The sequence below is a fragment of the Lepisosteus oculatus genome, chromosome 10 (assembly GCF_040954835.1).
Source record: "Lepisosteus oculatus isolate fLepOcu1 chromosome 10, fLepOcu1.hap2, whole genome shotgun sequence".
NCBI classification, from domain to species: domain Eukaryota; kingdom Metazoa; phylum Chordata; class Actinopteri; order Semionotiformes; family Lepisosteidae; genus Lepisosteus; species Lepisosteus oculatus.
In genome coordinates, this window is record NC_090705.1 from 40,140,504 (window position 1) to 40,163,276 (window position 22,773).

Consider the following 22,773-nt stretch of genomic DNA (forward strand, 5'->3'; position numbering starts at 1 on the left):
TATAAGAACAGGACACTGGTTTTGTGTAAGTTGTGGTTTTGCGTTTTTTGTAATGGTCATGGTTTCTTTTGCAGCAAGCTGCCATCTCTGAAATAGGAGGATTAACTGTCCCTTCTATCACAGTAAAGGTACTGTTTGTTTTTTCCTGAAAGGATTTACAGAAAGATGATTTCACATTTTCAATGGTATCAGTGGTATCAGGATTTTGTTATGGTGTAAAACCCTACACATGACAAATAACACAAGCCAAAGAGCAGTGATTCTTTTTTAGATAGACATGCAGTCAAAGTATTTTAAGTCGTGGAATTACTAGTGAAAACAGAATGGCCTGCTTTCTAAGGCAAAAATGTGAATGATTAATTTATGAAAGGGAAGTCAGGCTATTAATCTTGTGCTCTGACTCTGAAATTGTTACTTTTAAAAAGTGAAAGTAGAATTGAACCACCTGTATTTCACATTTTGAAAAACAGTACCTTGCAAATCTATATGTGTAGCCAGAGCAGCTTTTTATATGACTAATTTGTGCCTAGGCGTTTGAAAATGCACAGTGTTATGTGGTAATATTTGATCCTTTTTCTTTGTGTGTGATCAGATCAAAGCGAAAAGCAGAGTGACAGTGCTGAATCCCAAACTGACAGTGTGTGTTCAGCCTCCTTTGGCAGTCACTCGGGAGCAGTTTGTTTTAGATTCAATGGGTAAGTGTCACAGGACATGTGTCAGGGCTGTAGTACCTGCTGCAAAGCACAGACCTAAATAAGACATGTCAAAGCAATTTGAAATGCAAAATGTAATGATAGAACAGAAAGTACAGGTATTTCATATTCATCCTCATGCTTTTTCATTAAACTTTACTCAAAATAAGGTACAGTGCTCTGATAGTTCATGTACTGATGTACCTGAAACAGAACAAATGAATATGTAGTGGATATGTTTCTCTGTACAAATACAGTAGATTTGTATTCTTATGGAGATAAATATATATTTAATTTTGTATATGAGAAAACACATACTGTAGTAGCTGGTTTTAGTGTGAACCTCAGTGAATTAATTTATTCCGAAAAAATTCTTAGCCTGTAAATGTATTGTTACATTATATTTGTATTGGCTACACTATTAATTAAATTAACGTGAAATTAATATCAAAGATGTGCTTATTAGATGAATGCAAGAGTTTTCAGGCCCCATGCTTTTTACCAGGACAAACCTGTCAACAGGCTAAAGCCTGTCGCAGAACAAACAAGCATTACTTTTTTTTTTTGACAATGATATATTGCTTTTTTCCTTAATAACTGGAGTCTAGATAAAGTAACAGTTGTAAATGCTCATAACATACATTTACATTTTTGTTACACAGAACTATTTATTTGAAAGTAAAGTCATATTTGTATCTTTTGGTGTTTATTTTTTCACAAAATTATTTCTCACTCTGAGTCTGCCCTGGATTGGGTTTGAGTGAACTTGTTTCTTCATGAATGCTGTCTATCAGTAGGTTGTCCAAACAACCTACTCTTTATTGGTTAGTGGAAGTACTGGTGTATTTTTCTGTGAAAACTGACTCAACACCCTCCAGAGTAAGTGCAGAATTATATTAGTTACAAGCCAAATTTTTTAAATTAACACCTAATGTTCACAAATGTTAATTTATGTTTCACTTGAGTTGAGAATATCAACTTGTTTTACAGCCTTTTAAACAAACTTTGAAGTGATTAGAATTTGGCAGACCCTCATGCACCTAACAGACACACTCTATTGCAGTGGCCAACTAAAATGGGATGTTTATTGGTTTTGTGTGCCCTCTCTTAGCTTCATACTTGGCCTTCATTAGTATTTAAAAAAAAATAAAAAGTGTACATGTAAATTGTCAGAGTTCTTCAAAGAAGACTATTGTACAACTTGACTAAAAAGTTTGTCAAGTGTGTGGCCAGGTGTCGGTAGCAGTATCTTAGAAAGTAATTTTGATCTTCAACTGTTTATGCATTTTATCTGAAGCACAGAATATATCGTACTAGTTCAGTGAATCAGCCAGAAATCTGGCTTTGATATTTGCATCTAAAAGAAATAATCAAGTGTTCCAGCGTTTCCCTTTCCTCTGGCTTGAAATCATTTCATATCCAAGGGTTTGGAAAAGTGAGTGTGAAGTTACTAAGCCAGCTGTTTAGTAATAAACATGTTTTAAAATGCAAAGTGATCTCTCTATGCTTCTACTTAAGTAACTCAGCAGCTCAACTAAAATTAAAACTTGTACAGATTAAAAAAATAAATAAATGTATAACCTCATTGTCTGTTTATTATAATCTGTGTATAAATGTCCTGCCTTTCAGTAAAATCAGTTATCACAGTAACAGTAATCTACATTTTGCAAACTGGTACACATTTTCACAGGGCAAAGAATTATGTACTATATACCTCTTAAATGAGCAAAGTTGAAGATCTTTCCAATTAAAACATTTAGTTAACAACCATGTGCCTTGTTTTTTTATTTTCTTTTTTTTTGCTTTATTGTTTAAATAGTTCAGATATATTAAAACGTCATCTCAAATAAAGCTTTTAGCTTGGAAAAGTCGCTGTTTTAAATTAGGGTTTTCTTCTTTTCAGATGGTGCCTAAACTCTTACATTCTAGATTCTGCAATGTGTTTTTTGAGAAGGACTCATACAGGGTTGTTCATTTGAAAGACTTAATTAGTAATGCTAGAAGAAACCACAGTATGTCTGGTACCAAGTTCCATCTATCCATCTGTCTTCATCAGTGGCACATATAATACAATACTTTGTAAGATGTGCCTGAGAAAACACTTCATTCTGTCTATATTTAAACCTACATATAAACAGTTCTCACATTTACAGGTCAGGGGCCTCTTACTTATTCATAGTCATGTATGAGCAGATGTGGAGGAGAAATTGCACTTTATATACCTTTATTTTATAATCAAATATATATTTGTTTGAATATGCGTAATGTATGTGGAGGGAGTAATGTTTTTATAGTCCGCTATGGTGTTAGAGACCTAAAATAAAAAAAACATTTAAGCAGATGCCAACAGCATTCATTCCTGTCTTGCCTTGAAGGTGTCATTCTCTACAGAGGTGGTTTTTTTAGTGCCACCATGTGGTTAAGCAGGAATGTTGCACGTTTTAAAGGGAGTTTCGGTGCTTCACACCCCATTACCTGAAATGATGATAAACAGTACTAGAATTACACTCAGAGCTTGGTTTATTTGTTCTGTTATATATCTGGCCTGTGGAATGTGATTCTGAAGTTCATCCTAAAGTACTAGGCATACTTTTACTGACTTGAGAGGCTGACATTAATATTGAAGAAGGTTAAAAGAGGTTGGAGACAAAGTGTTTCGTTTACGTGGGCAAAGAAAAGGAGCTTGGAAAAAGAGCTTATATTCTTTGTTTTTTTTCATTTAATGGTGTCAACCTTCAGTCCGGCTCCCAGTGAAAAAAACACGTTTCGCACTGTTTATAACTGTGTAGAGGTATAAAGGTTAAAAGCTCGTTTTTATGCTTAATGTAGCTTCTATTGAAAATATGTGTCATCATGTCAGTTGAGTTGATGCAGCACAGGGAAAGGGCTGCAGGCAGTGTTGGATAGTGCTGTGCTGATATAGAAACTGACTGCCGCTGACTGTGATGAACAATTGAAGTTCACATACTTTGCTGTTAGAAACTTGCTGCACTATCATGGTTATTTGTGGGAAAAGTTGCCACAAATGCAGAAAGAACAAAATGTAAAGTGCTATCGTTTTTGTTTACTAATGTGCTGCTTTTGACTTCTCAGAGCTCTACTAGAATATAAACAGATGATCATTCTTCTTGTAGAAGTTTGTTTTTCTGAAGAACAGCGTTCATAAATATCTTTTTTTTTTCTATTTTGACCTGCTAATCTCCACTGTTTTTATTTTCAGATAAGAGTGTCCCCCCTTGGCATAGTGAGGTTTTATCACTTATTTGATGAAATGTGGTTTTTCCCTTACAACTCTGCACACTAGGAGAAAAAAAATATTGGATTTAAATCAATGTTTTTTGGATGTACTCCAGAAAGCAAAGAAATTTCATGCACTATTCTTTGAGGCTCTTATTGAATTGGTTTTCTTATCCACTAATACCCATATAAACTATAAAGTATCTAACATATATATATATTAGATAAAATCATCTCTAATGTCTGTGGTTTATTAGCAAAGTAATGTGTTAATTTGTGCAATATTATGTTTAAACAATTTTGAAAGAACAGCCATTTACCCCTCTATAATATTCACAATCAATCAATCACAATCAATAAAAGATTACTCGTGATATACATGTATGTTTAAATTATAATTATTGATAAACTCTGTTTTCTTTGATAGCTTCTGTAAGTCTTACAGTCCTTACTCTCATGAAACTGAGAATGGAACAACACGTGTACAGAAAAATTATATTAAAACGTTAGTCTGAAGGTAGGGACTTATTGAATTGCAATGTGTATTGCTAGGAATTCTGTACAACAGTCTCTTTTTTGTTGTCCTTTCTGTTATTAACTAGTTAAAATGTCATTATTTAATTGATTGAATTATAGAAATTTGGTTCTTATCGAATGTTCTTCATAAAATTGATACACAGTTACAAAAGGTTATACCACAATATTTCTTCCATCAAATAAAGTGTTTAAAAATGTGTGCCATTTAACCATCGCAGTCCTTTAATGTGCACACGGATACAGACTGCAGATGAAAGATGAAGGTATAGCTGAAAAAGAGATGGCTATTGTCTTCTCTCTTTTAAGTGTAGAATATTGGAGGTTTTGTTATTATCTGAATTCTAAGGAGGAAAAAATCACAAAGGAATCCTTCTTCTGTGTAAATTAAATGCTGGAAGTTTCTTAAGCTTGCTCCCTTCCTTGATGCTTAAACAGGGATCAATAGTGCTGTGAAATCTGAAATTATTTAAATCCTGCAGAAAGATCCTCTCTCAAGACTGTACCTTAACACACTGCAACCTGCCGGCTAATCACTGGATGAACATTTCCCAGATGATATCTCATTAGGATCTGACCTTTATAGAAACCTGTACTTACTCTTCATTATTTTTACTTACATAGTTTCTTTTGGAGGGATGAGAAGCATGTCTTATTTATGGAAAACCTTTCCCCATCTGCCTTAAAAAGGATAGTGTGCATTTTAATTTGTCCTGAAATGCTTTTAAAATGACAGATGGTATGTCAGAAAACAAAATACTAAATGCAGTATAATTACCTATGGAAGCTCAGCGTCAGCACTGGTATGTCCTCTGAGATCTATGATATCTACACAGTGCCGTAGGTATTCCTTAACATTTCCTCAGGTGAAATGTGATCATAACTCATTCCCATTTGATTTAAGACAAAAGCTGGATGCACATTTTACCTTCATTGATGAGTAAATGGCATACTTCAACTCTGGGGTCAAGTCATGTGTCGTAGTGAGGCTCTTATGGTTTGTTTCACATCAATTCAATGGGTAATTTAAAGAATTTCAAACATTTATAACAAGAAGGTTAATATTAAAAGGCTCCTGAAAACTATCATAAAATCTTTTAGAAAAATCATTGTGTTTGCTTTATTTAGCATTGACAATGTGTATTTTTTGTGGCAATTAGTCTTTTTTTTCCTTTATTGTATTTTGTAACTTGGTTTTTAATGAGTAAGTTGTAGAAAAATGTCTTGACAAAGACAACACATTCAGGTTGCTCAGAGTAGAGGTCGGTGTGGTAAGTTTAACTATTTGGATTTGTGATCATGAGGTTAATATGAATGATAAGTGCAATAGTTACGAATATCTATTTGATCATCTCAACAAAAACATGCTGTTGTTCAATCCATTCATACTAAGTCATCGGGACATATTTCCTATATGTAAATTTGAGGATGAATCTTGGTATTTGATTTCATTATTCATTAATGGCAAACACTGCAACCCATTTAATTTACCAAACTTTGTGTAAAGTTAAAGTCTCGTCTGGTAATTATAACCGTGGTTACTTCCTTCTTTATTATATTTCATTTATATGGTATAAATCGAAATGGTTGATTTGACTATTTCCATTTTCTGTGCTGTGGTTCTGATTGAGGTTTTCCTTCAGCTTCAGAATTGGCTGCTTTTCTTGAACAAAAGTGCTACGGTTTCCACTTTGACTTTTGACTCCAGACTCCAGACACTGAAGTCGAAGTGAGACGGGTTGATAGGATGTTCACAGCTCTTTTATGAGTGCAATCGGCAGCGGTTAAACACCCGAACAACATGAGACACCTATCAGCCAACTGTCCTAATAACTTTGCTTCTTCAACATAGAAGTTTAAGCCTATCAATTTCTTTAATTGACCCAGGAGGTTAGAGCTGAATTGTTGAGCTGAGTTGTCAGTTTGTGTTTTGTTCATTATGAAATTCCCACATTAGACTTCACTGTTCCAATACTATTGGAGGGCACAGTATTGACTTCTCTCTGTAGTTTCATAACTTGTATGGAAGTCAGAAATTTCTGTCAGACCTTAAAACGATTACCCTGCCATCCCAGATCCTAGAAAATATACAACTTTGGCCGTTTTTACTAATTAAAGGAAGATTGCTCATTTTCTGATGTCTGAACTCATATTATTTAAAAATATCATTGGTTGCAAATGCTAGAAATATTTAGAGTATAATTTGCTTTGCTTTAGGATTTGTTGATTTTGTTTGAGAGTTAGATGTTATTGTGGAGGAAACCATACTTTTAACAACACCATTAAGGGGGTGGTAGTGGAAACTCTTTTGGTCTATTTGAAGCTTTTTTTAAATATATTTAAACAGTGCATTATTTCTTAAAACACAGCATGCACAGCTTTGTTGCAAGTTCCCCTTTTTATTTGTGAGAATAGGAATGGCCATCTTAATGAGAGACAGGCGTGCATGGCCATACGGGCAACAGCAGTGTTGATATGTTGAACTATGACCAGAACTCTTATGTCTGATTTTTTTAAAAAAGCTTTGGAAATATCTTAGTAATATAATTTCCATTATACAAACTATGAATACAGAATAAACTACCGTGTCTTATTGCTTTAAATGTGTCCTATAGATCACTTTACCACTGTTTTATAGGACCGGGATCATCTATTTTGGTGGTGTTTTCTGCTTTTCTGAATGGGGAGTACCCACCAGCTGATTTAGGAGGAGATGTGGCAGTTTCCTACAGCACACCTACAGGTCAGTCATGTCAAACCAACCAAATTTTTCCAGAAAATTTGTATTTTTAATGTCTTTTGCTTTTTGTTTAACCCTGGAACTTTGTCTTAGAATTCGTTTTTTTTTTAAAGCAAGTGTAGCAATGTGTTACCCTCGAGTCCGTGGAAAATACAGAGTATGTGCGTTTTGTAATGTTTAAACCTCATTTGTTTGTCACAAAGTTTTCTGTCTGGAATTCAGGAGAATTTCACCAGTCTGCACAGCAAGTCCAGATATCAGTAGACTGAAGTAAAATTATTGGTCCCAAGGACAGCATTTGTGATGCAGCAAATCATTTTCATGGAAATCTGGTACTCATTCAACTATTACCTCAAGCTGAGCAGCACATTCTGCTAACAGTACATAAAACATTTCATGATGAACTACATACATTACAATGTGCTTAATTGGACTGGTGTACAGTATCCCCATTCAGGGCTTGGTATAGGAAACAGGAATAATACTGTTTTCAGAATGGTATACCATTAAGGTCTTTAACCCTTTAATGACAAGGACTGACTTCTTAGATAATCAGGGAAATATTGATCAACGTTATAAATGTATAACGTTCACTCAAGCAAAGCGCAAGAGATCTAATTTAAAACATGCAGTTATATGCACGGCACCATCAAGTTGGCTTTTGGAGCTCTTGGAACGTTCTGTGTTGCTGGGATGACTTACAGCCTCCTAGTACAAAGTCTTTTTTAAAATGTAAATTGAAGCATTTGTGCTATTGATTCCTTTGGAAAGTTTTAAGTGGAAATGATCCTTAATGACGTTAAATTTGGAATGTCGAAGAGTTTTTAGGCAGTGTTGTTGTTTCTCTACTCATAAGGCAAAAATGTCAAAGGGCCATTATTTTAAAATCTTTTCCCAGGTTTTAGTGCAAGGCTTCAAATTATAAAACCTTTCATATATTATATTGCACTAGTGAAGCTAAATTTATAATATTGTGTGCCATTGTGATCAACATGTTATGGAAAAGCTTTTGCTGCTCTGGGATCACACTGGAGAAGAGCAATGAGATGCATCCTGGGACTTATGGGAAAGTCCTACACTGACAGGCTCAAGGAACTGAACCTTTTTAGTGTTTTGAACAGATGAGATGATGACATGAGTATCTGAGTATTCTGAATGATCAAAGCCATTGACAAATTAATCCCTGCAGACCTCGTCAGAATGGACAGTGAAACACAAACGGAAACTGTCTAGAAGTTCATAGAAGATCTACATAGATGTAGAAGAGCATTTATAAACCTGGAACAAGAGGCACTTCTTTATCCTGCATGGGAGAGGGGAGCAAGCGGCCCAGCCAGGCTGTTGAAGCTGATACCCTGATTACCTTTGGATGAGATCCTTGGTTTGAGTAGCTGCTAACTACCAACTGGAATAGATGGGCTGAATGACCTCCTCTGGGCTGAATATAACCTTTCTGACGTTCTTAATCTAAACAAATCCGAGTCCCTCTAATTATTATACCATCGTGTGTGTAACATGAAATACAAGACAGTACAGTTTACTTGTCATTTTAATTCAGTGCTTCCTTGTATATCCTATTTTAAGTAATGACTTTGTGAGGGAAAAAAAAAAAACAGAAGCACTGTTTGTATCGCCCCAGTTAATTTACTGCCTGGAAAAAAGCAAAGTGGCTTGAACAATTTAAGCTTCATTTCAAAGATATTTGGTTTGGCTTAGTGCTGAGCAGGAGACTTGAAAGAATTCCAAATTACTGACAGGTTGCTCATTATACATTTTGTTTAAAGGCAGATATAGAAATAAGTGTCAGATCTTAAGACAAGGGTGTTCAGTTGTTGTTTTTTAAAATAGTTTATTGTATTGTATTTTTACATTTTTCTGTTTCTTCCACATTTGGCTATTTCAAGTCAAGAGCCTCCTAGCTGAGATTGAATCTATAAACAACAGAAGCTAAAGGCTCATTTGTTTCTTTGCATCTAATCTCATAAAGAAGGCCTTTTTTCAACTGGTGAATATAATCAGTCATATTGACAGACTTCAAGGGTTGTGGGAGTCTGAAACAAGCTTACCCAGCCGTGTTGTTGAAGCTGATACTCTGGTTTCTTTCAAGAAACAGCTGGATGGTCTCCTTTCATTTGTATATTTTATTATGTTACGTCCTGCCTGCTCTTTCAAATGTACCCTCCCTTTCCCTAGGAATAAGGAATGATTGGTCTTTATTCCTGTAGTTGAAGGACTGGCACATAAAATTTTAACCATGGGGGTTTGGGATCAGGTTGCTTTCCTGTGATCTAGAACCAACCATAGATATTCCCACTCACGCCATTTTGTCATCCAGTGTGACAGTGTCACAGGAGTCAGTATATAAAAGATGCCTCACTGACAAATAAGTGTTGCCTAGCAAAGACTATTTTCTCTAAAATAATTTTGTAAATAACCTGGTTTCAGATACCCAGTGCTAACTCTCATACTACATTCAACCAAGCCCCTGATGTGTTGCAAAATGCACAGTCAAAACTAAGTTTAGAGGGGAAACATCGTTGGGCACTTTTGACTTTTGTACATATTGTTGATTTAGTGTTTGCTGCATTGAAGGAGACTCTCAGAAAAGGAATACGGACAATTCCTTGTTGTATATTCATGTGAGTGTCTGTATTTACACTTATCACAGGGATGAATGTAAAATGAGTAATGTTTCTACGCCATGCTGCCCGTAAACCCACTCTCTCTCTCTCCCGGATCTCTCAGCTACACTGCAGTTGACGGGAAGGGTTTTAAATCTAGGTTCTTACTGCATTTTTAATGAGGTACAGTAGTACATTGTGGGAGGAGAGGCAACCAACAGGAAAAACAAACACCTGCAGTTACAGGGGACAAGGGAATTTACACTTGATGCTTCTTTCAGATTTGATCATGGATTATTGTTAACTAGGGACATGAGGACATATTGATAAAAGTATCCATTGTGCTAAATTTTATGAGGAATGGAAATCATATATTATCATACTAATATGTACTAACTAACTTAAAAATATATTAAAGGTTTTTTACTTTTGTTTTTAACATTGAATTTGCATTTTTTGTTTCAAAAACAGGTGGGGAGATTAACTTTATGTGAATGTTTCATGAATATGACCCTATGTTTAAAACGTTGTTGGAAACAATTGTAACCCGAATTTTCCTTATTTTCTGTGTTGTTTTTATTTTATTGTGAAATTAATTTGGTGATTTAACAACAGTGAAACTTGTGTATACCATCCTCCCAGTTATTTGTACTGCAGAATTATGATAATCACAAAGTCATATTTAAGTAGCTATGTGAGTTGATATCTGTAACCTAGAGTTTATTTTTTCAGTTACGTTTTTGCTGTAAAACACAGTCCTTTGTAATGCTTGCAAAGATTTTTGGATATGGACTTTTCGCTTATAATTGTAGATTCATCACATTCCCATAGAAGCACCGGAGTAAAATTTCCTGGAAGTCTTTAAACATAAATTTAACTGTTGTCCGAAACTAAAGTAGTTCTTAGTCATCTTTAAGAAAGCACAGCTCGCTCTCAGTTGCATTCCAGCATTAATGTGAATATATGATAACATGACTCAGTCGATATAATTTTTGGTCATTTCTCCATAATTTATTGTCCTTAAACCAATTACCATTATCATTATCACTAAGTATCATAATTCGATGAATGTTAATGAGTAACCCTCTATTTCATTTGTAGTGCAACTAGTACTCTCTGGAGGAATAATGTTAGGACTGCAACATTTTCCATTATCTGAGTGATACTAGTTATTGTGTTTGTTTTTTGAATTCTTGAGCTTAAGTCTAACATCCAGTTAGTCTATTAAAAAAAAGCTTTGATTATCCTGTGAAGCCTACCTTCTCCTGTGATGTAGCAAGAATTGAGTAGACCATAGTGTTCAACCATTAACAACTTTTGAAAACTCTTACTGATCTACTCTTTTAATGTTGAATCTTCTGTGAGATTACTATTTTGTCTACGTAGTAAATGTTTATAGATTCCTGGGGGCTAACGTGTAGAAGCTTAGTCAGATTTTGATTTTATATCAAAGGTCTTGAATGAAATGTGATTTAGAAACGGTACTCTTAAATAAACAGGGACAAGGGAGGAAAACTACTTTTCTTGTCCTCCTTAAGATGTTTTAATTTGACAATTTTTTGTTTCTCTTTGCACTGCTTTCATTTAACAGAGCTAAACCCCGCAGGTGAGTATGATATTATTTAACTGGTGATAGCAGAACATTCAGAAGGGGCAGGAAGGCTGTTAAATAGGAATATTTATGTTTTATAGAAATCTGATATGTATGTAGAAAACAGATCCGAAGTGGAAGTAAAGCATTCCAGCATGCTGGCTTGCTACCAAACATCGTTGTCTGCTTCAGTTTTTAAAGATTTACTGATGCTCTGTGCAACAGGTGTCTCCTTCATGTTTTTAAAACAAACGACTCTGATACAGAAGTTAGCACATAATGTGCTTTAAAGAACATTGCAACCTAGTGATGTTACATTTAACCTAAAGAAGTTGTAACCAAGAAAATAGTGAAAGAAATAACCCATGTGCATCAGACTAATATAACTAAAACTTGTTATTTCATGTGAATTCTTGAAGTTTTGTGATTACATTTCCTTATCCTACCTCATAACTGGTGAAGGTATCACCCCTATCAGCACCACCTTAATTCTTGGACCAACTCTGATAAAAACGGGAGACTTGCTGTCTAGATAACACACTTCTGTATGCTTTTCTCAAAATAAAGGAAGAGACAGACATCTGCAGGGGTGAGCAATACTTAAAGAAAATAGTCACAGGTCACAAGTCTGGCATGTCACTGGCTAAGGAAGTCTGTCAGTATCTACAGTACTGTCAAATCATTGCAGCTGCACAGTGAGAGAGAAAAAAGGCTTTTAAAAGTGAGACCTTAATGCTAATTCTTATATAGTTGATGAGGAAAAAGAAATTTAAATTGCCATAAACCTTCAGTACTGTTATATGTCCTGGATGTAATTGCACTTCAAATGTATTTACTCTGCAGTGCACTTAGATTCTTGTGAATCCAATTGGTACAGATGTTTTACACTATTTATCATTTAGAGAAAATAAACACAAAACTTAAAATCTTAAAATGTGAGCCTTTTGTTTCTATCATTTACATATAGAACATAAGATTGTTATTTCATTTGTAGGAAATGTATAGGACAGTCCAAGTGAAAGATTTATAGCAGACCTTATCAATTCAGTCAATTCATCAAACCACCAGCTCATATAATAGAGGAGTAGCCAGGGAAATGTCTGGACAGCAGATTTATTAACAGGTTTTGTTTTCTGAAAGTGGTGCAGAAGATGCTAGGTAAAACGTTCGCCAGCTGAAAAACCTCATTCTGCATTCCAAAGATTTATTATATGAATGCTTTAATATTGTAACCCAAAGTAATTGTTGGGACATCGACAGATGGTGACATAAACCCTAGAAAGATAAAGGCTTTAGAATAGTGTTCTGTCAAAGTCTTCTTTTGTTTGGCCATGGTTATGGATTGTCTACAAGATATTTAATATTTTCTCTGTGGTACAGCTAATTTTCTTCTCTTCCTAGTTTAGGTTTAAATGACTTTATCCGTATGTTATCAACAAGGGAATCCTTCTTCACTTTGTATTTGAATAATTGAATAAGAGCACCCTCTCTTGAGCAAGTTTGTTTTGACCTAATGTGTGGTAACTGCACTAGAACTGAAAAAAAAAAGTACTGTAAAACATTTGTGGCGTATCTTGTTTCTGAATATCCAATGGTGAACAGAGAGAATACAGACCTGATGATCTTTTTATGCTCAACATGTTCTGTTTCACCATTGAAGCCATATGTACACCAGAGCTGTGCTTCCGCTTGTTCTCACTGGTGACTATAAAAACAAAAGAATACAAGAACGGCACAATTAAACACTTGTACTCTCTAAAAAAAAATAAGCACTGGCAGGTGCAGGTAGAATTTTTAATTGCTCAATTTTTCAAATTGAACCATTTTATTTTTTGGAGGGGGGTGGGGATTGTCCGCAAGGTCTTTATGATATATTTGCAACAGAGAAGCTGTGATTTTTATACACTATCATTCTTCCATGAGCCTCTCTTCTCCTTTCATATTTTTAAAAAATCGGATATGAGCTTGGCAAAGCAAACCCCTATAGTAAACGGGTTAAATTACCTAGCCAGACATAACAGGAAAGAATTAAGGAAGTGCTGGCGACCAGTACTTGCTACTGGAATAGGTCTCCTTTTTTCTTCCCGAAATGACTCTAGCAGGCCGAAAGAAGTGTATAAACCAAAGCAAAGTTGTGTTTTTCCAGTGGTCTTTTAGCAAGTTCGCCACTGTGAATCTCAGTTACTGAACCTCCTAGATAGGGTCTGGTAAAACTCCTGGAGAGCGTATTTGAGGCTCACCAGCTGAAAGGAGAGCTTTGCATGTAAAGCAGAAATGGACAATAAAACTATTAAATTATGTATCTCCAAAGCGAAAATATTCAGAGGGATGGGAATGTCTGTGTGTTTGAAATAGCTAATTGCTGTTATTAATGAGCAAAATTATGAAATCCATACTATTTTCCTGAAATTCACCACATTCTCATTTGTTTATACATTTTATTTTAATTGTTTATGTACATTGTGACAATTTGAAAGCTTAGGTGGTCCCTTTGTCTACAATTTTTTTATCGAGTTACATTAGATGTTGTACACGATGATGTATGACATTGTTACAGTCTCTTTTGAAGGTGTGTTTTTAGATAATTAGGCTTCTCCGTTGACTTCAGTTTAGTCATTTCATTTTCTTTCCCTGTTTTAGGAGTTCCTCGGGTTGCCCAGTGTCAGTTTTCTTTGCCACTAAGGCTAGTTTCCTACCCAGCTTCTCCTTCCAAGAATGCAAATTACAAAATCACCATTGACACAAACAAGCCTCCAGTCAACCTCTCAGAAATCTTCCCAGGTAGTGTTGATTTGAATTATATGCTCAGTTTCCTTGTTACTTTCTTTTTTATTTTATATTTTTACAAGCATTGCATTTCAATAATTAGTTTGTAATTTTAGTAGACTAAACATATAGGATGTGTACTGACATTCTTAAGCCAGTATTTGTTGCTACGTGGTGTTATTTAGGATTTAGAACAAATGGTCGTTTCTTTTAAAAAAAGAAAAGTTATATGATAGTTTGGCAACTGTGAATTTATCCATTGTTTACAGTGTGATTTTTTAAAAAATAATTGGACATTCAAAAATGTGTTTTGATTTCTTTGGTTATTCTGTGTGTCAGCAAATATCAGGCTTAAACTCTTTCCAGATGTTGTTTTGTGAAACATTCCCATCCCTTAAAACTAATGTTAGACCTGTCCTCCAGGATTCTGTCTTTTCTGGGTTGATGATCGGGAACTGGGGATCACATCTCGGAAAAATCTTTTGCTTGCACTTAAAAAACAAAATAGATCTGCAGCCTACACTTGTGTGGCGAGCAGTCTTAGATAAGGAGCAAAGTTGTTGTGCAGCAATTCATTCATCGGCGTCCTTTGCCTGATGATAAATCTGAGACCGTATCTCTGTCTGACATTCTTCTTTTGAAGAAGTCTTAAAATAACATTGCAAGTGTATATCTTTTATTGTTCAGCTGTGAGTGACTGGTATGTGACTTCTAACTTGCATCTCCTGTTTTTGTTACTATATCTGAAAGATTTGGTAGAGAAATCTGACGAGGAACATGTAAATGCTCTTGGCCTCCAGTTAATAGCCGGGTCCAGAGTCACTCTGCTAGCCTCAAAAACATCTCGTGAGTATATACATATCATCATACGTTTTTTTTTCTCCAGAATATCTCCTTGAAATCCATTTCAGGTTTTAAGGAATCATTTAGACATGAAAATTGGCCGAGTTGGAATGTGGATTGTGCAGGTGTGAAATGCATTTCCACATTATTTGGGAACAACTTGATCAACAACATTGCTAGCAGAATTTGCACAATGCACTGCAGCCTCAGTTAGCAGTCTGAAAAGGGGGAAGGGGTGTCTTTTATTACTGAATATCCATTACATTACAAATGATGTTTTTTACAGCCCTGAAACACTCTTATTATATGAGAAAAATAAATATATACACTATATATATGCTTTCCGATTGATCAATCGATTGATCAGTTCCAATCAACGTGGTCACTGGCAATTGTTCCTTTGTTTTTATTACAAATATACAAGCTCCTTATCTGACGTAACAAAAATATACTGTAACAAAATTGCTAATTGCTAATGCAGCACCCACTGTAAGCAACAGACCCCTATAAGGCACCTTTTGATATTCCTGAACTTTAATCCTATGAAGTATTTATTTTTATTTTATTTTTGTTTGTATTTGGACCAGCGTTACATCAGCTGTCTGTTACACACGTTAATTTTATGCTATGTTATTTCATATTTTTCATCTAACAGAAGTTAAAATGTTCTCTACCACTTTGGCATTGGGCACACTTGTGATCTATTCTATGCAATTAAACATAGGAAAAGTTCATTTAATCGTGTTTGTCTTTTTCTTTGCTATGGAAAGGCACAGCATTTAAATACCTGAAATAGTTTTATTAAATTGTAGTGATACGTATTTTTAATTGTATATAGATTTAGTTTAATATGTTTTTATTTAGAATAATCACAAATAATGGTATGCAGACAATATATCTACAGTATATGCATATTTTGTTTATGTCTCATTTCCCTTAGAGCGGTACCGAATTCAGAGCGAAGCCTTTGAAGACCTCTGGCTGGTAACTAAAGATCTGGTTCGGCGCTTTGAAAAGCATTTTGCCAAGCATGGAATCAGAGACTATCGGTGTAGTTTCACTGGACCCATTCCTCTGCTGGAGTATTTTGAGACAGTAGATCGTCATTTCGAGGTTAGTGCTGCAAAAGTGTTGCAAGTTGAATTAAACTTTACTGCTGGGACCAGAGGCTTGGTTTCATCACATTGTAAACGTCCGTTTACAAAATTAGCTGAAATGTTTGCACTTTCTTTGTATACAAGATCTGCGACAAATTAATTTTGTTGACAATTGTCTGAAGAGACTTACATTTGTACCCTTGTATATAGTATGAAATTTTACTGAAACAGTCTGAATGAAGTGTCGTGCACCAGAACAGTGCTCCATCTAGCATTTGAACCAACCCATAGCCTTTCAATTACAAGTCCAGAGCCCCAGCCACTACTGTACACTGCTGCCAGTGTAATTGATAAAATCAAGGAATTAATAAAAGCAGAGATTGTTTTATGAATATAGAGCTTCACTGAAAGAACAAGTATCAATCACTTTTTTTTAGTAAGCTTGCTTCACAGAAAGGTCTGCAGTGAAATCAATATGTAAGCAATGTATAAAATATCTTTTTATGTAATTATTAAGCATGTGTGTGTAATATTTTGAAATATCTTTATATGCTGAAATATTTCAATAATCTTGTTTTTTTAAATCTCCTGTTGACTTCTTGCAGAAAGAAAGCCGCCCCCACTTTGTTTTTCACTCTTCTGATGGCCTTCTTGCTATCTTTGAATGTTTTCATACAGTCATCATAGGAATTCCTGCTTTACCAGATGTTAGATCATTGTTTTAATATTTATTTTGCAAAATAGCTACATTTTGCCTTGAGGGTCTGTGGTGGTTTTTAAAAAAACAGAGCAATGTCTTGTGATGGTTTAATCATTTTTAAGAAATGATGGTCTTTCACAGTGACATATTTCTATAACACTTTCATTTCATTTTCTGTTCCACCATTCTTCGTACACGTTTTAAAAAATCCACACAGAAGGCTTGGTATGGCATATTTCTCATTTTCTTAATCATACTTGTCCGCGAGGTGATTTAATTAACTGGCGTTTCAGACACCACTGGTGAGTGAAAGAACGATGGCTGTGTATGGGCAGTTAACTCGCATGACATTACAGTGAAGGGGCCCTGACTAACGCTCTCTTCAACATGCCCCTCGCTTGTTGGCATGTCTGTGTGTGGAGGTGAAACTGAGGTGAAATTGTAATCAGACATTCCAGCTGTGGGGGAAAAAAACAGAAAGTCTGACTGAACTTTCTAATGAGAACGTAACTAGCCCCTTTGGTAATAAGAAGATTCACATTAGCTTCAAAAGCGATGCCTTGTTGCGTTGCAGGTGTTCTAACCCAATGAATGGCGTGCCTTTACAGTTGCGTGTGAATGCAGAGAAATATCAGGACCTCCTGGCGGAGAGAGCAGTGCAGTTCCGAGCAATTCAGCGCAGATTATTAACGCGCTTCAAGGACAAAACCCCAGCGCCCCTGCAAAACCTGGACACCTTGATGGAAGGCACCTACAGACAGGTTGGTTTCTTTCTTTCCATGTCGGAAAAGTAGCCACACATACCTTGCTGCGCTGCATCGAGCAGGGCAGACCTGAACTTCTGAGTCCTGGAGATATATTCAGCAAAAGGAGCTCATACTGATCCAAGCATCCCCCACCCAACACCAGTGCACCTGGCTTTTGTTATAAAGAATTCAGTGCCATCTCTGGATATTGTAGATTAGTCAGTGAGTGGAATGACTCACTTATGATGTACTTCAGGGTCTGATTCTTAGAATATATTATCATTATACTATAATTATAATTATACTATTATGCACTCAAAATAAAACTCTTACGTTATGTTGTTAATGGTTTTTCCCAGTGCAAGCTTTTGTAACAGAAAATCATGTGGTTAAAGCTAAAGAAAATTCATACATGCTCATAATAATTGTTTGGACACTTAGGGCCTCATTCACTCAAAAACAAAATCAGAGTTCCATTGTGGTGTGAGGGAGATGTACAAGATAATGTGCCCTAATTAATTATGTACCACCCAGTTCATTAAGATAAAGATATTGAAAACTGACAAGAAGCTGAATACGTGATCAATGTGTGGCATAACAAGTGGGATTTAACTTGCAGTCGCTTGATAGAACAAGTTGGAAGTTGATTGAATACTGGGGTGTGTTTAAGGCATCAGCATCTGCATCTGCTAAAGTAGTCCTAAAGCAGAGACATGGAGTTCACAAGATAATCATGTTACCATAAAAGAATCTAATGCTTTAATTCAATAGGTGTCCCACTTTATTATTGTATATAGTGTAATGTCTTGCAGAATCTGAGGAATTGGTGATATGATATGTATCATAAATAAGGTCGCTTAGCATACATAGCACAGAGTAGCAGAGCAGCGCACATGACCCAAACAATACAAAGAGCCCTGTTCACATGCATGTTTCCATCCTCTGCTTCTGTTCAGAAGAATGTACCTTCTCAACCCTCATCCTTAGGGACTGCTGTGTCTGCTGGCTTTCTTTCCAACTGGGCCTTTAATCACCAGTGCTAACTGACGCATGTAATTGATCTCCTTGCTTGTTTAGACTTTTTTCTGCATTCGGTCCTTGGTTTCAGAAGTCCTACATACAGAACTTCAGACAGTCTCTCGTAAATGTGCTACTTATTTGCTCTCTTAATGCAAGATAAAAGCTCTTATTAGGTGATCGCATTATGATGAACAGTTACAGATGAGAAGGACAATGCATCAAAGACTCCCACAATGAGTGTTTTTTTTCTCCTTTTGCTGAACTTCAGATTTATTATATTTCAGTTAATGTCTCAGGTATCGGAAGAGAGTCATACCAATTACAAACCAATGCTATACAATACAGCCACAACATTTTAAGAACTCAAAGAATAATTATAAACACACTTAAAACAGGTCTTTTAAGGAACCTAATTTAATTTGCCTTTGATTAAGATCTTGACTGCAGCATGCCTCAGATAATACTGTAGTTCCCTAGGACCAATGTTGAGATGTGCTGACTTGGCGAATAACTTTGCCAGTAGGCTAGCAGGTCTTTGGAGCTTTGTTTGAGAGAAGCAAAAAATAGCTATGCACCTATTGAAACAATTTTGTGCTCATGTCTATGTCCTCCATCTGTTTATTGTTTAATTTGCTTTATTTGTACTTTTAATTTTAAGATTTGTAGTAACTTTCTAGATTTCTCACATTCCTGTGTATTGTGTTTGCTTCATTGGTTTAGGGGTAAGACTGTCTAGCAGATTTCTGGCTTGTAAATTGTGGATTTCTGTTTTGTGCTTCTAGTTAAGAGCTGATGTAATATTCCTATTATCAGGGTTGACTCGTGCCTGTGCCAAACTTTCTTGTATTTCACATGGTTGCTAAAACATTGGTTACCTACACATACCTAAGGAATTAATCATTTGGACCTCGTATCTGCTTTCACCTGTGCTCTCTACAACTTTGTCTAATAGCCCTCTCCTGTTTTGTAACCTTTCTTACATCTGCACATTCTTGGTGCTCTTGAGTACTTTGAGTCCAAAACTCAAATACAGAATGTCTTTAACATACAAATGTAATGTTTAGTTGTAAGAAAGCACATCTGTGAGGATTATGATTCCAGTTGTGTAGTGGTATTTTCACTGGAAATACTTCTCAATCAATGAAGAGTAATGGGATCTTCTTTGAAGTCTTCTTTTGTAAATAACTCGTTCAATATTGGACATGGATCATAAATCAACCCATTTACACTGTTAGAAAGCAAGTCAGTTTGTCTCACTCACCCATTACAGTCATTGAATCTCCTCAATTACCAGCTTGTTACCCATTTAGATGTGTGAGAAAAACCAGAGAAGTAAAGCGATCATGAGAGGCAGGATGAATTTTTTAAACAACTTATGGATTCAAATGGATTTTTTGTTTGGAACACAGTCATTTTATAGGTGTTTAATACCGTATGCATAATTTTTTATAGTTCACACATTTAGCAAAAATGTGAGGTTCTTAGCATTAGCTGCTATATCTTGAATTCTGCTTGACAGAGTCACTTAAAAGAGGCATTAACTCTCCACACATTATAAATGCAAGTACTTAACCTGCAGGTAATGGAATTTCTTCCCGAGTATTTTGTGGCTGCACCACTTTGTCAGTTCGAAGCCTTGAACATTAAAGAGCTTTCAGGGTGTTTGCATTTACTGTTGCACCAAAAAACATGATACAGTAACTTTCAAATGGTTTAACTCCGTTTGCAATTCATCGATTTAGAAGGTTTATCTCTGAAAGCAGCGTGACGGGTTCCAAGATGTGCCTTACAATTACAGGCTTCAAACTGTCCTTATCCAGCACTGCTTAACTCTGCACACATTGTTGCCAACATTTTGTTTACCAATCCCTATAAAGTATTGAGTTGTAGGCTCTTACTGTTTTTCGGAGATTAAGTGTATTTTGTTACCATGTTTTTTTTTTGGTGGATGCATCTTCAGTTGTTGTCTCATGTTTGATTTAAAAAAAAATGTTTTCATTGTCAACCTCAAATAGATTCTTGGGAGTTGACTACTATCCTACGTACAGTGCAGAGAACTGATTACATTTTTGGAAAAAGCACTGCATTTGGGTATTGTGACTTTATTGCTAAGTCTACAGGATCAGAGAAAATGGATAAGTCACAGAAAACAAATAAGATGTCACTTTGTGGTACTGGCAAATCGCTACTTGTGACTGGGGAAGATACATGCAACACCTGTTGTTCTTTGGGGAAAAACTTGAGTGGTTATTGCTAACTTGTCATACAATCTAACCAGTGCGACAAAAGAAGGGAAAAGCTCTCTCTCTCTGTTCCTGTGCCATTGTCACTCTTTCTAAGTCTGTCTCTTTCTCTCTGCTACTGTGAAAGCACTGGGTAATTATTGTCAGCCACAATGGGCGGATTTAAGGGTCTGTTCATTCCACTGGACAAGTGGTTTTTGTAAAAACTAGATTCAGCAGAATGTAATTTTAGCCATCGCTTGTGGAGAAGAATAAAGATTAGGAATAGGAATGCAAAGAGAGAGTCATGTGTAACATGTCCTGTTATTAACTGGTATAACAGTAACACCACCAAAAGTTCCTCTCCCCTTTACAGATAAAAGACATTATTGTTATGAAATATGATATACAGTAGTTTTGTATTGTGTCCAACTGTGTTTGTTTTACAACATTAAAACAAAAGTAATAAAGCAGAAATAATGCTAATTAATTTCGTAGTAGTTGAGTAAATCGCCAAGAAATATAACTTCATGCTAATATATAGACCAGAAATGTAAACTCAACTCAATTAATTTTTTACAGTAAGCTTTTCTGACAAAGCAGTTGTAGTATTTCTAGTGTCTGTCTGGACAAACAGAATTATAATAATGAAATCCTTTTGAATGAATGGATGAACGTAAAATACTTTTAAATGCATGACTTACACAATACCGTATAATGTATTTTGCAAAAGGTTTTCATAATGTATTGATGAATGTAATTTTAAAAGAAAGTTGTAAATATTGCATCTTTTCCAGCCATGAGCCTTGACTCATTTTAAACCTGTCAGATTAAGTTCTAGTAAATGTGTAAATTTAAAATAACTGCTAATAGTATGATCATCAGGTTACAATTGCCTAAACTCCATTTCTAACTAGAAGTGGACTAATAGGAGCCACAAGAGTTGTAGACATTATAGTTGAAAATGCCAGCATTAGATTCCCCCACATATTTCACTCTTAATTACTCATATTTCTGGCAGAACGTTAAGCAGAAATCTGGACTCTGTGTCAGACAGGAAAATCAAGTGTACTTTGTGATAATTACTGTATCTGACATAATCCCAGGGCAGTCAACTGAATGTATGAAGTTGGTCATTGAAAACTGTAAACTGGCAAAATATTAATGGATGAAGCAATATTTCATCTTCTTTATTTCCAATACATAGTATGGATTTACCTTCTGTTTTGAGTCAAAATGCTTAGGTGTTCATATTATCTTTGAAATACAGAAATTGTATTGTAAGAAATCTTATCATGGAAGTCATCCTTTAAATGACTTAGTTTAAATGAACAATTACACCAAAACATGAATGTTGGATTGATCATTTTAAGAACTGATTGCGCAGTGTCCGTGAACTGAAGATGATGTGTTTGATTATTTCTAAAATAATATGCACTGTGCTGTTAAAGTTAATTTATAATCTCTCTTTATATTAAATATTTAATTAATATTGAAATGAGCATTTTCTCTGCAAGTCGATTAATCTTTTTGCAATGAAAGTCTAGCCTTGAAATTAAACAAAATATTTTCAAGCTTTAGAGATTGTGCTTTTTTTGTTTAATCAGCAGTGATTTTAATTTCCACCAGTATACCTCTCTCATTACTTTTATACAGCTGTGTCGTAAGATTTCAATGCTTGACATATCAGTTCATGTAAAACAAGAATGATTTAATTATTAATTAATATTATTTAATTAATATAATTCCATTACACAATTAATAGAATTTAATTAATCATTTAGTGATCGATAATTACTGTGGGCACGAATAATGCTTTGTTTGGCAGTGAACTGCTGTGTCATTCAGGAGCTGGGGAGCATCATACTTTCATTGTACCAGCGCACTAGCTTGATTTAATTATTTAATTTCCCAACAGAAAAAGAATCTGACAGTTTTGCAGTTATTAATCATATGTCTGTTTG

General features: G+C 35.2%; 1 protein-coding gene across 3 annotated transcripts in view; it reads left to right on the forward strand.

The window, feature by feature from the left end:
- The window catches only part of LOC102683743 (BMP-binding endothelial regulator protein), a 186,864-nt gene that overhangs the window by 32,978 nt on the left and 131,113 nt on the right, over positions 1-22,773 (forward strand). For 2 of the 3 annotated variants that reach the window (XM_015357052.2, XM_015357054.2), the window contains exons 12-19: positions 75-128; positions 593-695; positions 7,102-7,206; positions 11,416-11,430; positions 14,056-14,196; positions 14,932-15,027; positions 15,965-16,137; positions 17,430-17,582. In XM_015357052.2, coding sequence (XP_015212538.2) covers positions 75-128; positions 593-695; positions 7,102-7,206; positions 11,416-11,430; positions 14,056-14,196; positions 14,932-15,027; positions 15,965-16,137; positions 17,430-17,582 — 840 coding nt within the window. The remainder of the gene's footprint in view (positions 1-74; positions 129-592; positions 696-7,101; positions 7,207-11,415; positions 11,431-14,055; positions 14,197-14,931; positions 15,028-15,964; positions 16,138-17,429; positions 17,583-22,773) is intronic. The other variant, XM_015357053.2, reaches the window with a different exon arrangement.